Here is a 17600-nt window from a genome sequence, read left to right as displayed (position 1 = left end):
TTTTGCATGAATTGTTTCATCAGAACATTTATAAAATGTTGTAGTAGATGTAAATCCTGCTTGCTTAATTTGACAATCATTGTCAAATAAAGAAAGGAGAATCATAGTGCATGTAACGGCTGCCATGCAGGGTCATTTACAGTCATTTACAGGCAAATATTTGAATATGTATTTTGAGACAATTTTAGATATGTTCATATTAATTATAAACATTGTCTATTTATGTTCAATCCATAAGTCTACTTGAGTTAATATACGAGCATAAACCATATGATTGGTCATAAACCAAGACATTAAACAAATAAACTCGGTTCAAGTAACCTTTTGCATCTTTATGCTCAAATTGAACCACATGTGGCGGTGCCATTCATTCCCTGTGGAGCGTTGGAGCTCAACCTATTGTTGGAATTGCCTAGCTCCGATCAGCAAGCAAAGAAATCACATCATTTTTGTGGCTGTAGAAAATATATTTATATTATAAATTGTTTATTTATTCATAATCAATAAATACAATATACTGGCGCTATACTGAAAGAAAGAAAATCCTTGTTTGTGACCACATAGAATAGTTACACTGCAGTTTATTTAGTAGCCTGTGTTAAAATAAAATAAATACACATCGAAAAAAATATCGGCACACCATTCACAGTCTTTTATTATTGACACAGGTCATTAAAAATGTTGCCCACCCCTGTTCTATTATCATACTATCTTCAGTTTGAACTTTGTCCTCACACTGAAAAGACCTGTATCTGGCTCTGTACGCAAGCATGGGCATGTGGTTGTTTAGCGGCTGCTCAACATGGCTCTTCCCTGGCCGCCTTTCAGGAGCTGTCCCCCACCTCCGACACCAACCTGGTCAGGTCCCTGATGAACCTAATGGACTGCATGATGGATGAGTTTGACGACGACGCCAGCATCAAAAGCATGAACGACAGAGATATTTGCTCCTGGTTGGAGGTAAAAGGGAGGATGTCTGCCTGTTTGCAAGACAGCTCCTCTGCCCTTTTGGTTTTCATGACCATGTTTAAGTTCAAACGTTTAAATGTTTTCATATAGACAGTTGTGTACATAGAAATAATGTTGCCGTTTTGAGATACGCAGATGGATTGATGGATGGATGCTCTGATTTATCTCTTTAAATCCACTTCCTAATTCTAACTCTTTTCACGCCTTAATTAGAATGTTAACTGTCAAACTCTGAACTCCACAGTACCGCCCCCCTCAGACCCACACATGCAACAAGTTCTTCACTGACCTTTTAAACAAAACCAAAAGGATGCATTCTGCTCCCCCCCCCCCAAGGGGGACAACCCCTTATGTCTACGGAGACAAAGCCCCTGATAGCACTGTGTACTTTTGGCTGATGAGCACTTTGTAGCACTCTGCGTGAATTCCCATTGATTCCCTCTTTGCTCTTCTGCATCATATCTGTGCAGAGGGGCAGCTATTATCCCGGTGGCATGCATCACTGATGAATGCCTCGCATCCCACCCTCCCCTGCTTCCCCCAGCTAGTCATTATCAGTGTCTCCAATTAATCAGCTTTGGCACAGCAGGGGTGACGGTGGGACTGCCAAGCCTCATTTCCACCCTTAATGCCACTCATTCACGTTTCACGATTCACTCTGATGTACACTCATCATATATGCCCATTTATGTACACTTAACATCGCTAACAATCCCCCCCCAATGGCTCGGAAAGCCGCTGTCCCGTTTGATTTTGTGGGTTGTATAGATGCATCAAGATTAAACTGTCGCCGGGAGGTTACTGTCAATAAAGTCCTCGGTGGGCCGTTAAAGATTCAGATTGGGTCACGGCGCAACACAATGAGCACTTTGCTAGGAACAAGCCGTGGTAATGGGGTACAGGTAGAGACAGGGTGACATAATGGGGCGTGAAGTTTGTGTTGATTTTCCCTGTTTAACACTCCATAATACATCACCCACAGGGGAAAAACAGCATCACCCAGTTTTCATGGCAGATTATCAGCACACCCGCCTGTGGGCATACTTCCCAGTTTTAAAGACGATGGGTCTTATTTCCCACCTCGTCCTCGTCTTACGCTCAGGGCATCTTCGTGTTCTGCCTGACGTGGTCGGTGGGGGCCAGCTGTGACGATCTGGGCCGGGTCCGGTTTGACGGCGTGGTGCGGGAGGTGCTGGCCGGCCCTCTGAGCGAAGACACCCGCGTTCTCCACGGCATCCTGGCCTCAGTGGAGCCCCCGGCCAAGCAGCTGACGGTCCCGCTGCCCTCCGAGGGCACGCTCTACCAGTACCGCTTCGTCAAGGAGGTGGGTGGCGGCCGCGGCTCACAGTGTTTGGAACACTTCACAGAGTGCAAAACTAAATAAATGGTATAGATAATGGCGATATTGGACATATTGGAGACTACTGAATACCGCATAGTTGCAATGCTTTGCTCTGTGGCAATTTTGAAGTATTCTGATTCTGTTCGAAGGTGAGACGTCATTTAGTCTTATTGATGTTCAGTTCTTTGTCACATACAGGGTCGATTTGCACCATATGTTAACATTGAGTCATTTATGGACAGAGTGCAGAGAAGTTATATTATTTATTTACCTGCATAGACATAAGAACAACTATCACGACCTAAATAGGTTTTGAACACGACGGGAGTACAGGTGTAGGACTGCAATATTTGTTTGGGACGACCCTAGATCAAATCACTGGTACTAGAGGGCCGTGTCTCACCCAGTCCTACATCCTCGTCGCTCCCAGGGCCCAGGCAGGTGGGAACTGTGGACGGATGAGTTGAAGGCAACACCCGCTATCTGCAAGGACGTACAGTTCAACGAGATCATCGTGCCCACGGAGAACACGGTGCGCTACACGGCGCTGATGGAGATGCTCGTCACGCACCAGAAGCCCACCATCTTCGTCGGGCCCACCGGCACCGGCAAGAGTGTCTACATCATAGTGAGTGGCCTGTCATAGCTCATGCACACTATAACGGGTTTCACTTTCACTTTGTCCCCCCCCCCCCGGTTTTAATGGAGAGTCAATGACAAGATAAAACTAGTTTAATGCTTTAATACTACTAATTTGACACTACAATGACCAGGCAGGTGTACCTTGCTGGTCACTGTAGTATCAAATTGGTTCAAGGTTTCGATTTAGTAATTCATTCCTAAATAATCCACTGTCTGAAATCCCATTCTCATTGCAAGGGATGAGTCAAGTACATGGAGATTGCAATTGATTTTGACTAAGGGGAAGTCATTCAGGCTGAGCTGTAAACAGAGCTTCATCGATAGTTATCCTTTTCAGGATTTTGAAGGGTGAACACTAAACGATACCGCTTGTAGTATGCAGACTCTGTGCCTTGCCGTCAAATTAGCATTCACACCACACACACACAAAAGCAACGCAGATGTAGCCTGCAGCAGCGCAGCAAAAAAACCCTCCCCAGTGCTCTGAACACACAAATCATCTCCAGACACCAGGTGTGGAATGACCACCTCCGAGGCGCTGGGGGCTCTCCCCGGGCAGACTAAGTATTTATATCCCAGAGCCTAGTCCCACAGTCTGCTCTTTAACTTTATCACATCACCTGTTCCTGCGTCCAGACTTGTGTGTGTGTGTGTGTGTGTGTGTGTGTGTGTGTGTGTGTGTGTGTGTGTGTGTGTGTGTGTGTGTGTGTGTGTGTGTGTTTGCATTGGAGCACACAGAGCAGAGTTCTCCCTCCAGTCAGGTGCGCTCTCCACCTTCCTAGCCCCCTTTTCCTGGGCCCAGCTGCCTGCATGTCTGCCAGCCTCGCCGGGTAGACACAGGTCCAGCACCATGGTCTAATAGGCCAAGGCGGGATGTCAGGCCGGACAGCCCTGATAAATGAGCATCGGCCTCCATTGTTGCTCCACTTCCCCCTAAATAGAGTGAACCTGTTGCCAAAGAAAAATGTGCTACAGTTCCTGGCCCGGCTTGGTCTGGACTGGAGAGAGACAGACACAAGCTGCACCTTCTATTTCCAGCCAAGTGGGAGGTGGTGGTGATGACTGTGGTCTGGGGAGGGGGAGGGAATGACCCCGCCCCCTAAACCCTCCAGTCAATCACATGAATGGCCCCTATCAATTATTCATCTGCTAACTCACAGGGAGGGATATACGTTCCAATGCATGATCACACTGACACACAGAGACAGAACATGCACATGAACATGCACATTCTGCACATATCAAACTTGAAGGAATGAGTGGGAGGCTGCGGAAGGGGGAGGTATGCATTTATAACTACATATAATTACAAGCTATCTTTTTTTTCAAATAGACAGATTCACAAACGCCAACATTTAATTGTCTTAGTAAATATGACGTGCCCAGACCAACACTGAGACTCAATGATTTAAAAAATATATTAATTCAAGCCCATGAGCTGGCGCATCAAAAGTAGTCCTTGTGTGCACTTGAAGACACTGTCAAAGGAATTATTTTTTCAACAATTTCTTGCAGCAATGCCTTTTCACACCGATGAAAACAAAAGTTATTTCAGAGAACAAAGGGAAGAAATAAAACACTTGAAGTCAAAGCTTATCGCAACCATTTGGCAGGACTTTCACCGTGAATAACCACTTGATGTGTACACTGTGTTCTTGTGATTACACCCCCGTGCATGTGGTCGTCCTTGGCATGTTAATTCAGGACACACTATTATTATTTATAGGCAGTCAGTCTCTACTGCCATAAAACCAGTATGTTTACTCCAACGCAAAAGGCAAGTCATGCTGGAAATTGTAACCATACCTTAAGTATGCCATTAATAAAACAAAGGACATGATGGAGCCTGTACAAACCAATAATGCAATACATTTTCCAATATTGTAATAAAATAGCCCAACTTACAACTTGTTAAATTGAGGAGAGAAGCCAAGTGCTATTATTGTTTAATGGTTCCATAATTTAGCACAACAGGCGACACAACCCAATTGGAGTTCTGCACTTGTTGTTGTGGAGACAAATATATAGCTACGTATTGACTAAGTCACATGGGCAGATGATCAGTAACGATCAGAACTAAGAAGCCTATGAGTATGAGACCTACACACGTCATAACACACGTAGGCCTCATAGCATGTGTGTAGGACACAACTACACACGTAGGCCTCATAGCATGTGTGTAGGACACAACTACACACGTAGGCCTCATAGCATGTGTGTAGGACATGATAAGATAACACATGTAGGCCTCATAGCCTACGAGTAGGCAGCAAGGCATTGACTAATTTTAGGGACTAGTAAACACTGGTTTTATAATGATAAGGCATTTAATAAACCCTTCCAATAGTTTCATCTGCCAGACCTGATGCTGTTGTACACTGTACTGTTTTTTTTTACCTCTAAAAGGCTCAGTAGAAGTTCTAGCAAATCAACTACTTTCTAATTATGTTACCACAGATGTATGCTTAGCTACCTTTAAATTACCACCGTCTAACTTAATGGACTCCAAATCAACCACAGCTATTATTTACAATCTGGAGAGATGAATAGACAAAGACAGCATGCCGTCCCCTAGACCTTAGTGGATTGCATGCTTGGGGAACGCAATCGTAGGCAAGTTTTTCTTTAGAAATCAGCGGCTACATAAAATTCTGTCTGATGACTTGATAACTTTTGGAAGCATCTTTATTGTGAACATGAATGGCCAATTTGTGCAGGCAACACAACTCTTCATTGTCCTCAAACGGCCCTTTGGCTTCGCCCCCAAGCAGAGACCAGTCTTACAGTACAGCCCAGCATTACGTGACTCACATTACGCGACCAAATGAAGACACTTTAAATCACACTCTATACAACAACATTTATTCACGTTAGGATGTCTAAAGTTAGTTCAGGCCTGATTTGATTATGAAAGTAACCCTTCATGCGCTCTATGATATCAGTCACGTTTGATATCATCATTTTGCTACATCGTATAATGTATAATTGTATAAATGCTTTTGTTTTTCCACCACAAACATTATGTGCTGTATAAAACACCTTTCATGTAGTTTTGCGATGGTGCCTATACAATGATACTATACTGTTTATAAATGAACACAACACTTATTTTTCTCTCCAGGACTTCCTGTTGAACAAACTTGAGAAGGACGTGTACAGTCCACTACTCATCAACTTCTCAGCACAGACCACGGCTGCACAGACCCAGAATATTATCATGTCCAAGCTGGACAAGAGGCGCAAGGGAGTGTTTGGGCCTCCATTGGGAAAGAAAATGGTAGGCGGGTTCCTCATCATTGTTCTTCCCATTATTATTTACTACAATTTAGTTATTTAGCAGACACATTAACCCACAGTGTCTTGAGCTGGTAAGGGGTTATGCAGTGTTTCCCACAGACCAGGTAGCAATGTGTGGCGGAGTTGTTGACGGGGGGGGGGGGGGGGGGGGGGGCGATTACATGCTGGCGGAGTTGTTGGCGGGGGGGGGGGGGGGGGGGTATTATTATTATTATTAGGTATAAATGCGCGGATCATTTTCTTTCTCGTGTGTCTCGTTTTTTGCCCGTGCCTAAAACCGCCGCTGCTTATGATGCTTACGTTATAACCGCGGGTGGAATTGTTGACAGGGGGGGGGGGGAGTTGGGTTGCGGGCGGACGGACGGGATTGTTGACGGGGGGGGGGGGGGGGGGGGCACGATTACGGGCTGGCAGTGTTACATTTAAAAATCGCGTTCAAGTAAAAATAAATAAGAAAAGCGGAATCAATTTGTGGCGCTCGTTGTTTTATCTGTGGCGCAGCGCCACACATTGGCCTATGTGTGGGAAACACTGGGTTATGTATTTTCTTCGCCCATTTGTCCGCGATGAGTAGATCACTTGACTATCCTGCCAACTATCCGGGTAATTTTAATTTCTGGAGTTGTACTTCTTTGATTATGCGTTGGACTGTTGATTCCACTCATTCACATTCCAGTGGAACACATTCTGCATCCAGCCACAAGCCGTTCCACTAAGCCCGGTCCCACGACCTGTGTCTCCAGGTGGTGTTTGTGGACGACGTCAATATGCCGGCCAGGGAGACGTACGGCGCCCAGCCCCCCGTAGAGCTCCTACGCCAGTGGCTGGACCACTGGAACTGGTACGAAACCAAGGACTGCTCCACGATCAACTTGGTGGACATCCAGATCATGTGCGCCATGGGACCACCTGGTATGTATGATCGAACATCGTAAAACAGATGTTCGATGACCCTTCTGTGGATGTTCTTTGGGCCCAGGACCCAACGAATAATGTCTGCAGCAAAATAGTGATACATTCACATTACCATGTGAAAAGTGTTATTAACCCAAATGCTGTCACACTTTGAGTCACCGGGATGGCACAACCATATTCAATAATTCACCCCTTGGCAGGAGACACAAATTCACGTTCCATAAGATGTCGTCTGTAACGAAAGTAGTATGATTTTTTCAGGTTTCATTTTTTCTTTTGAAAATTAATTAAATTCAGATTGAATACATGAGACACGAGATATGAAATTAAGTAATTCCGATTGTAAGTGATTTTTATCTTCCACAGATCTGATGGGCTGTGTTTAACAATACTTTTATTGGCCAAAGTACTCAACTTTTTCCAGAATGAGTAACATTTTATAAGCCTTTGCTAATGATTACACCAATCGGAAATAAGCAACGGAAATAAGCAAGGCATGTGTGCATATATATATATATATATATATATATATATATATATATATATATATATATATATATATATATACTGACCAACCCAAGTATGCATGGTTCCTGGTTGTTCCTTGTTCCTGGTTTAGGTCCCTCAAACGGAGAAAGGGTAATGTATGTAGATCGTTGGATTTAAACTTTTGCCTGTATGGCGCTTTGTCGTGTAGTGGGTTTAATGAGTTGTTCACTGCACCGGTTCAACTTGAAAACAAAGAAAATCAAATGACACGTTTTTTAAAGGCAGGAGAGATAGTATTTGAACGATTCTTTCATTGTTTTCCTCTTCCTTAGGTGGAGGCAGGAACGCAATCACAGCTCGCTTCATGCGCCATTTCAACACCGTCACCATCAACGACTTTGACGACAAAACGATGTACACTATCTTCTCAAGAATCCTGGACTGGCATCTAGGCATCCGGTAACCTCAGCGTATAGTGTATCAAAGGAGTGTGCTCATCCTAAGCAGTAATCAAACCGTGACAGTCTTGCAAATGCATGTCTGATTCAATGGTTTGGAACCCAATAATCTAGACAATGCAAAACGTATGCATGTTTGAACATAGATCTAGAAACACTGTGAAAACTGTGAAAACACACTGCGTGAATTTCGATTTTATTGGGTGTAGTGTATTGGATAGTTGGAACTATTAAAATACGATTAGAGACATGTTGAGCTACTAATGAGCATCCTATTGCCGTGATACTTTGGCTTCAGTTATAACCCACCCATCCCACAGTGCTCTTTAGATAACTTTGAAGCTCTGTGTCTCTGATGAAACTGTCTCCAGAACACTCCTCAGCTAATGATAATGTTGCAGGACATTAGCTGGACTCAGTCAGGCTCTCAGTTTCTTTAATGCAGCCTAGTTTTTAATGTAGCCTAACTATGTTGCCACAGTTTTGTTTATGTATATATTAATATATGCACACATTTCCCTCCCACTGGGTCTAGCCATGCTACAAATGTATGCACTTCGTTTATTGCAAGACACTTAGTATAAAAGCCAGAAGAAACTTTGCCTTGGATAGGGTTTGTTATTTAGTTTATGCAAGGAAACAATAAGAGCTTTAACATATCGAGGACAAATAAGAAATGATTATTTTTCTCCAGGTTTGCTTTCCCGAAGCCATTCGCTGGCCTTACCCCTCAGATCGTTAGAGCCACTATGTCGGTGTACCAAGAGGCGACCAAGAACCTCCTGCCCACTCCCGCAAAGTCCCATTATCTTTTCAACCTGCGGGACTTTTCCCGGGTCATCCAGGGAATCTGCCTGTCCCGACCAGAAACCGCCCCGGAACCCTCCCTCATCAAACGTCTGTGGGTGCATGAGGTAATTTTCATAATCTATTGGTAAGCAAACAAACAAACATGAATAAAAAAAGGTTGTAGTAAGATGTTAGACATTTCATGATAGTGTATGAGTCTTTTTTACACTGCCAAGCACCTGGTGCGGTCACTGCTTGGCAGATGTTACAATTGTCTTGCCTGTGTAAAACCAAGGGGGTATATTCCCCCTTCGGCAAGGAGCTGGCTTCCTTGGTTCACTGGAGCAGGCGGGACATGTGACCTGACGTGTTGGGAGTTACTACGCACGGAGATCTCTTTAGGATAATTACCATACTCTGAATATTCTTTTAGACTTTTATTCAAAGCACCCGCATACAAGAATGAGTAGACTACATCTGAGTGTAGGCTACAAATGTGATTGACTATTTACAAGTGCAAAAACGCCAACATATTCTTTATTTTGCTGACCACATTTTGTTATCATCCCGACGAAAGCCTCGTAAGGAAAGTTTCTCTGCTGCTTTCGTCGATCTCACCATCTTTCACCGTCTTTGTTACCGTCTGCATCACCTTCTCTCCCATGATAGTCAGCATCTCGCAGATTTCACCGTCTCTCCAGTTATAACTACTCTTGTTGATGTTGCTGCGTTGCATCTGTTGTAGAGACAATGCAGCAACACCTCTACCCGAGTCCCGCCCCTGGTTCTGCGATGCCGTCTAATTGCATTTACAGGAAAATTAAAACCCCAAGATGTGTAGGATTCGAGAGGGGACATTGGGGTGCGAAATCAAGACGTTCTATTACCTCGGTCAGTATAAACGTGCGGACCATGCCAGGAAAAAGTTTTAAATAAAACGGCCATATTTGGCTGTGTAAAAACACTTAATGTTAGACATTGGTCAATCTGAACACCTTAGGCTCAATAGACGGTGTGTGTGTGTGTGTCCAGGTCGACTTGTGTGTGTGTGTGTGTGTGTGTGTGTGTGTGTGTGCGTGCTTGTGAGTTATAATACATATCCTAAAGCCCACGGTGACCCCAACCCTCAGGTGCAGAGGGTGTACTACGACCGTCTGGTCCATGACTCAGACCGGGCGTGGTTGGTGAGCTACCTGGACACGGTCACCAAGGAACACCTCGAGGAGGACTTCCACCAGCTCTTCCGTCACTTGGACCAGGACGGGGACGGAAGGGTGACCGAGGACGACCTGCGGAGCCTGATGTTCTGTGACTTCCACGACCCCAAAGGGGTGGACCGCAACTACCGGGAGGTGGACAGCCTGGACACGCTGCGGCCGGTGGCTGAGGCACATCTGGACGAGTACAACACCGTCAGCAAGGCCCCCATGAACCTGGTGCTGTTCCGCTTCGCCATCCAGCACGTGTGCCGCATCTCGCGCATCCTGAAGCAGCCGCGCGGCCACGCCCTTCTGGTGGGCGTCGGGGGCAGCGGGCGCCAGTCCCTCACCCGCCTGGCCGCCCACATGGCCGAGTCGGAGCTGTTCCAGGTGGAGATCTCCAAGAGCTACGGCAGCGCTGAGTGGCGCGACGACCTCAAGCTGATCATGAGGAAGTCGACGCAGGGCGACGCGCACGGCGTCTTCCTCTTCACGGACACGCAGATCAAGAAGGAGTCCTTCCTGGAGGACGTCAGCAACCTACTCAACACCGGAGAGGTTAGTGAGAGAGAGGGAGATGGAGAGGAAGAGAGAGAGAGAGAGAGAGAGGGAGAGGGGGAAAGAGGGAGAGAGAGAAAGAGGGGGAAGAGGGAGAGAGAGAGAGAGAGAGAGGGGGAAATCGGGAGAGAGAGAGAGAGAGAGAGAGGGAGGGAGAGGGGGAAAGGGAGAGAGAGAAAGGGGGAAGAGGGAGAGAGAGAAAGGGGGAAGAGGGAGAGAGAGAGAGAGAGGGAAAGAGGGAGAGAGAGAGGGAGGGAGAGAGAGAGAGGGAGGGAGAGGGGGAAAGAGGGAGAGAGAAAGAGGGGGAAGAGGGAGAGAGAGAGGGGGAAAGGGAAAGAGAGAGAGAGGGGGGGAAAGGGGGAGAGAGAGTGAGAGAGGGGGGGAAGAGGGAGAGAGAGAGAGAGAGAGAGAGGGGGGGGGGGGGGGGGGGAAGAGGGAGAGAGAGAGGGGGGGGGGGGGGAAGAGGGAGAGAGAGAGAGAGATGACCCGAGACACATTACCGTGTTCGATGCCACCCCACTCCATCAAGTCCATTGTTTACATTAAGGTCTTTCGTTAAGTTTTTCTTCTTGTTTGTAAACATCAAGGTACCCAACCTGTCTGTGGTGTTGTTGTTGTTGACGTCAAGGTAGCCAACCTGTCTGTGGTGTTGTTGTTGACGTCAAGATACCCAACCTGTCTGTGTTGTTGTTGTTGACGTCAAGGTACCCAACCTGTCTGTGTTGTTGTTGTTGACGTCAAGGTACCCAACCTGTCTGTGTTGTTGTTGTTGACGTCAAGGTACCCAACCTGTTTGCGGTGGACGAGAAGCAGGAGATCTGCGAGCGCATGCGCCTGCTGGACAGACAGCGGGACCGTGACAAGCAGACAGACGGCACTCCCCTGGCCCTCTTCAACATGTTCCTGGAGCGCTGCCGCTCCCAGCTGCACGTGGTGCTGGCCATGAGCCCCATCGGAGACACGTTCAGGAGCCGACTGAGGCGCTTCCCGGCCCTCGTTAACTGCTGCACCATAGACTGGTTCCAGGTGCGCTTGTGTTTAGTGGCCCATTGTAGTTGTGTAACTCAGCTTTCTTTGACAAAGCGCTAGGGTGCCAGAGGTGCTGCCTTCATGTTCCCTTATGTATTGTACTAAAAGGTCCCTGCAAAAGGAAACGTCCACAGTAATGTCACCATAGCGCACAGTGTCTGACAGTGTTTTATGTGGTTTGCTCTGTACACACTTGACTTTATTTCTTCCAGAACATATGAGGTCACTCAGGTACACTCGGATACATTGAGCTGTATGAACCTGCCTTGTTTTAGAGCTGGCCGGAGGACGCCCTGCAGGCCGTGGCCTCTCGCTTCCTAGAGGACATGGAGATGACAGACGAGTCCCGGGCGGGCTGCATCAACATGTGCAAGAGCTTCCACACCTCCACCATCGAGCTGTCGGCACGCTTCCAGACGGAGCTGCAGCGCCATAACTATGTCACGCCTACCTCCTACCTGGAGCTCATCTCCACCTTCAAGGCCCTGCTCTTAAAGAAGAGAACGTAAGACGGAGGCGCTTTATTTTTTCAGCCCTCTGCTCACGCTAGCTCCCCATGTGTTGCCTTTGGAGAGACACTGGGGTCGTCAAGCTTGTAGCTAGGCGTGTGTTACCTCTTCACACTATGCAGAGCAACACCAACAACACATGTCACGTTTGCATGACAAGCCTAGCTCCACGTATGACCTTAGTAAAACGGTACAACGGGCATTATCACACACTAACTTCTATCACATTAGCGCTGCTTTGAGAAGAAGAAAGGATATGAAAATACATGATACAAGAAACAACTGTACGTAAATACTTAATATGGTCACGATATACCATATCAGGGTGTCCGCGAGGTTGTAAAAGGTATTAAAAGGTAGTAAATGAAATTAGCAAAAATGAAGGCCATTAAAAATGATTAAAAAGTAATAAACGTCATCTGACAAGGTATTACATTTTCGAAACCCCCTCCAACTAAGCCTATGAGTTTTTCAATTTGTGTTAAGTGCAGGCCTATCTCCTAAAATTCGTAAAATTTGCATGGATTTATTTATATGTTGCAGTAGGACCTGAGCGATATCAATGATGTGACGTGGTGTTAGCGCTGAAACTGTCGTCAATTAACTAATTGAACCACTTGGTTCAAATTTTCATGCTTAGCTCTTCATTCAAATCTCTCGCTTTCTCTATCTCTCAGTCTCTCTCTCTCTGTCTGTGTTTGTCTCTGTGTTGGGCAGTTTTTAAAGAAATTTAATTGCTTTACCCGTCACTTTACTTAACACTTTATGCCGCTACAGTTGCAGCTTGAAGTCATGCTGGTATTAAAAAATATTGTGAAGGTATTCACAGGTATTTAAAGGTATTTAATTCAACTTAAGAATTTCTGTATATACCCTGCATATAGAAATCTCAGATGTAAACATGGATTTGGTCTGTGAGGGGTGGCAGAGGGGTGATAGCATTTGTAGCCTTGACAACACTACCAGTGTATCACCAGGGTAACCCTCATGCCCCGATGGTTCCCCAGGGAGGTGATGAGCCTGAAGCGACGCTACGAGGTGGGGCTGGAGAAGTTGGAAAACGCGGCAGCGCAGGTGGCGAGCATGCAGGTGGAGCTGGAGGCCCTGCAGCCACAGCTGCGCGTGGCCAGCAAGGAGGTAGACGAGTTGATGGTGGTGATGGAGCACGAGTCGGCAGAGGTGGCGGAGACGGAGAAGGTGGTGAAGGTGGACGAGGCGGTGGCCAACGAGCAGGCCATGGCGGCCAAGGCCATCAAGGACGAGTGCGACGCTGACCTGGCCATAGCCATGCCCATCCTGGAGTCAGCGCTGGCGGCCCTGAACACGCTCACCAACCAGGTACAGAGCGCTGTTAGCTCACATTCACATGATGCATGGACAAGCTGCAGTGGCACGTGTAGTTTTCGACTTTTTATGCTGAGTGCAGGACTTTATTTATAAGTTTATGGATAAGCCACACCGTTTTGGAAACAACGAGAAAGACCTACTCACAATTGCTGTATGAGATGGCAAATACGAATGTAATAATAATAACATTAACAAGTCACTTTCCTTATGGCTTCTGGTTTGTTTTTACAAGTGCATTTATGATTCAAAAGTCATCAAATTCTGCCACCAAACTGGCACCACAAACCACTGATCATCCCCTGGCTGTCTGCGTTTCACCTGCAGGACATCACGGTGGTCAAGTCGATGAAGAGCCCGCCCCCGGCGGTCAAGCTGGTGATGGAAGCCATCTGCATCCTGAAGGGCATCAAGCCAGACCGGGTGCCCGACCCCTCAGGCACTGGCAAGAAGGTGGAGGACTTCTGGGGCCCGGCCAAGAAGCTGCTGGGGGACATGAAGTTCCTCCAGAGCCTCCACGAATACGACAAGGACAGCATCCCCCCCGCCTACATAGCCATCATCCGCAACAAGTACATCACCAACCCTGACTTTGTGCCGGAGAAGATCCGCACCGCGTCCACCGCAGCGGAAGGGCTCTGCAAGTGGGTGCTGGCCATGGAGTCCTATGACAAGTAAGCCAGCGCCATGCAGCACTCTTCAAAACAACCTGAATGCAGATACATGTGATTAAGGTGCAGGTAGGGGTTATGGTGTCTTGCTGGATGCCTACTGGTTGACTGGAGACCCTGGGAAATAAAACCCAACCCCACAAATCAGCCTATCCCACCCAGCCTAACGTAGTGAGGACAGTAGAACATCTTTTTGAAAATGAAGCTTTGGAAATGGTGTTGGATGCTCTGTGTGTCTCTCAGCGTAGCCAAGGTGGTGGCCCCTAAGAAGGAGAAGCTAGGCCAGGCTGAGGGGGAGCTGTCTGTGGCCATGGAGAGCCTGGGCAAGAAGCAGGCCGCCCTGAAGGAGGTCCAGGAGAAACTGGCCAAACTCAAGCACACCTTGGAAGCCAACAAGAACAAGAAGGCTGATTTAGAGAACCAGGTCTGTGTGTGTGTGTGTGTGTGGGGGGGGGGGGGGTATGTGTGTGGGTGTGGGTGTGGGCGTTTGGCAGGGAGGAAGCAATACTTAACATTGCACTGAATATTTTTACATGATGACACCATTTGATAACAAGTTTGCTAGCTAAATTGATTTTTTTTTAAAGTTATTTTATGTAGACACGGAATATGATACCAAATCTGAAATTCCATGAAAGTGAAACATTGGTATATGGATAACTTTGAAGAGATTTCTTATTTATTTTTCCAGAGGATACGCATCTTCCTACATAACAGGAATTCTTTGTTTTTTTGTGCTTTTAAAGTGTCTACTATTTCACTTTGATGATCATAAAGAGAATGTTAAAGATGTATGTTGTGAAAGATGTGTCACAACGTTGAGATTTGCCCCGCAGCTTAGAAATATTTTTATGTATCGCTCTCAGGAGAAGTTAAAGTATCCTTCATCATTGTCGCTGAGACAAACTCGCTATTCTCAATGTGCATATAATGGCCTCAATATCCTTCTCTATTTAAATGCACTAGTAAGACTAGCTACTACCCCATAGATAGAATTCTGTAACCGCATAAGTGTAAGGGAACTCCCTGTTTCAGCTAATTCTAACACAATAAAATATAAATAAAAGAGTTTTGGGTTGAGAGTTGTGGGAAGGAGGGGGTAGGTCATTGAGTGTGAGCGTTATTATTACCGATGTCGTATATCAAATAGGCCTCAGACTGTGGCGATATGTAATTGCAGAGTTCTCCCCAGTGCCATCAATAGCACAATGTTACATTTCATAATAGGGCTGCGTGGCACAGACATTTAGTTGTGTATAAGTCGTTGTGAGTCGTAAGTTTCCCCATATTATTTCTGAAACGATTCAATTGGTTCAGACACAGGTTTCATTTGAATAACGCTTCATAAATTAAAAGTACTACAATATTGCCACTCAGTGCTCTGTGGAGGTAGCCAGTGGCCTTCGAACCCACTCTTGGTGCGAGTCCGACTTGATTACGGCAGAGCTTCAATGTAAAGTGGGTCGCACACCAGCATGGTAGAAATGGTATCACATGGTAGAAAGGACAACAAACTGATGTGTGATTTTAGGTTTTGTGTTGAATACACTCACTTCACTTTAAACATTCTTAAGTCAGTCTCTTTCTCTCTCTCTCTCTCAGTCGATCCTCATCCCCTCCCATTTTCTTTTGTGCATTAGGTATTCCCTTGTTCCTACTCATCATACGCTAGCCCTCAAGTTGTCTCAATCCCTCCTCCTCTGCTCCTCTTCTTACGTTCAGGGAAGCTTTGTTCCCCTACTAGGCGTTTTAATGCCGGAGAGGGTTTCTTGCGGGGGATGAAACTGCTGACAGTGGACTACTCTCTGCTGTTGGACGGGGATGCGAGAGGGATGGGAGGTGGGTGGAAGGGGGTGGTTTGGACGAATTACTGGCCTTTGATCTGCCTCAGATGTGTGAACAGATCGTTTAAGTCCACCGCTTGTGATCTGACACGGCGAGGCCTGGTCGATTCTGATGCAGGAAGGGTTCTCTTGTCAATGGCAAAGAGACACAGTTTAGAGTGAAAACACTCTCCCTTTGAGTTGGCTCGCTCTCCTTTACCCCATCTATTCCTCAATGGGGTTTAATTTCTTTGCTCTTGTCCAGCCTCCTTCATATTTCTATATCCTTCTCACATCTAGAGACCATTTAGTTAGTGAATGACCCTCTTCTTCACCCTCTTCCTACCGGCCTGTGGTCCTATAGCCCTTTACTGTAGACCACAGACGAGTCTATATGGTCTAGACCAGGCCTTCCCAAACATCATTATTTAATTGTAATGGCTAAGGTGCTGGTTAGTGATCACAACAGTCAAGATCTATATTATTAAACAAAATACATTATATACATATTTAAGTTTCTTGATGATATCAAAGTAACCCCCTGAAGCCCCCTGAAGGTCTAGACCATAGTAGACCATTGCTCTGAGCTGTGAGCCAGGAGGTGGTGGTTGAGCCAGGTGTATGCTGTGTGTCCTGTAGGTGGATCTGTGCAGTAAGAAGCTGGAGCGGGCCGAGCAGCTGATCGGAGGCCTGGGCGGGGAGAAAAGCCGCTGGAGTGAGACGGCGCTCAACCTGGGAGAGCTCTACGACAACCTGACCGGAGACGTGCTCATATCCTCAGCCATAGTGGCCTACCTGGGGGCCTTCACCTCCAGCTACAGACAGGTAGGCACTGTAGCAGTGGGCCGAGGGACTGAATGCACTGCACCCCAAGGCCTAGGTCCTCCTGCACAGTGGGATGAGTTTGTTTAGCTTACCTCCTGCACACACGCACGCACGCACACACGCGCACGCCTACATTCAGAGACACAAACATACAACATACAAGCACACCACACAACCACATCTACCCAAAGACACACACCTCTTACACGTATAACATGGCAGGAACCAGAACATGTACACAGAAACACTTGTGTTATCCATATCTGCACATCTTTGTAACATTCTATTGGGCAAAGCAAGTTCATCACTTCACCACACATTCACCACAGGTTAATATTAAACATAACTTTAAAGACTGCAGCCGTTTGCACTCGGTAAGGTCACACTTAACCTTGAAAATGCATGCCTTACATAATTTAAAAGGTGAGGCTGTATGTTAACGTAGGGTGAGCTTCATCAGGGAGTGGTTACAGGTGAGGCTGTATGTTAATGTAGGGTGAGCTTCATCAGGGAGTGGTTACAGGTGAGGCTGATCATCAAACCTGTAGCAGCTGTGCCGAGTAAAATGTATTATTAATGAACCCAGCTTATGTCACTGTCCTCTGTGCTGAGGTCTCTCCCCAGCCACTGTGGATGGCCCTGGTAGCCTGGTCATTCCACAAGACATACGTAATGACACATCATTTACTGTACTCAGAAAACTGTAACACAAGCTGTTCAACACAACTTGTGCGTTGCCAA

General features: G+C 46.4%; 1 protein-coding gene across 1 annotated transcript in view; it reads left to right on the top strand.

Moving 5' to 3' along the window:
* Positions 1-17600, top strand: part of dnah7 (dynein, axonemal, heavy chain 7) — a gene marked incomplete at both ends in the record, with an annotated part of 80162 nt that overhangs the window by 30620 nt on the left and 31942 nt on the right. Inside the window, 14 exons of the mRNA XM_084478857.1 lie at positions 829-960; positions 2072-2293; positions 2742-2939; positions 6075-6230; positions 6994-7162; positions 7987-8113; positions 8807-9026; positions 10032-10658; positions 11439-11684; positions 11963-12192; positions 13204-13534; positions 13868-14214; positions 14455-14635; positions 16674-16859. Coding sequence (XP_084334983.1) covers positions 829-960; positions 2072-2293; positions 2742-2939; positions 6075-6230; positions 6994-7162; positions 7987-8113; positions 8807-9026; positions 10032-10658; positions 11439-11684; positions 11963-12192; positions 13204-13534; positions 13868-14214; positions 14455-14635; positions 16674-16859 — 3372 coding nt within the window. The remainder of the gene's footprint in view (positions 1-828; positions 961-2071; positions 2294-2741; positions 2940-6074; positions 6231-6993; positions 7163-7986; positions 8114-8806; positions 9027-10031; positions 10659-11438; positions 11685-11962; positions 12193-13203; positions 13535-13867; positions 14215-14454; positions 14636-16673; positions 16860-17600) is intronic.

The sequence above is a fragment of the Micromesistius poutassou genome, assembly GCF_964030765.1.
Source record: "Micromesistius poutassou genome assembly, chromosome: 14".
NCBI classification, from domain to species: domain Eukaryota; kingdom Metazoa; phylum Chordata; class Actinopteri; order Gadiformes; family Gadidae; genus Micromesistius; species Micromesistius poutassou.
The sequence above is the reverse complement of the archived record's forward strand: the minus strand, read 5'-3'. Positions and strand labels throughout refer to the sequence as shown.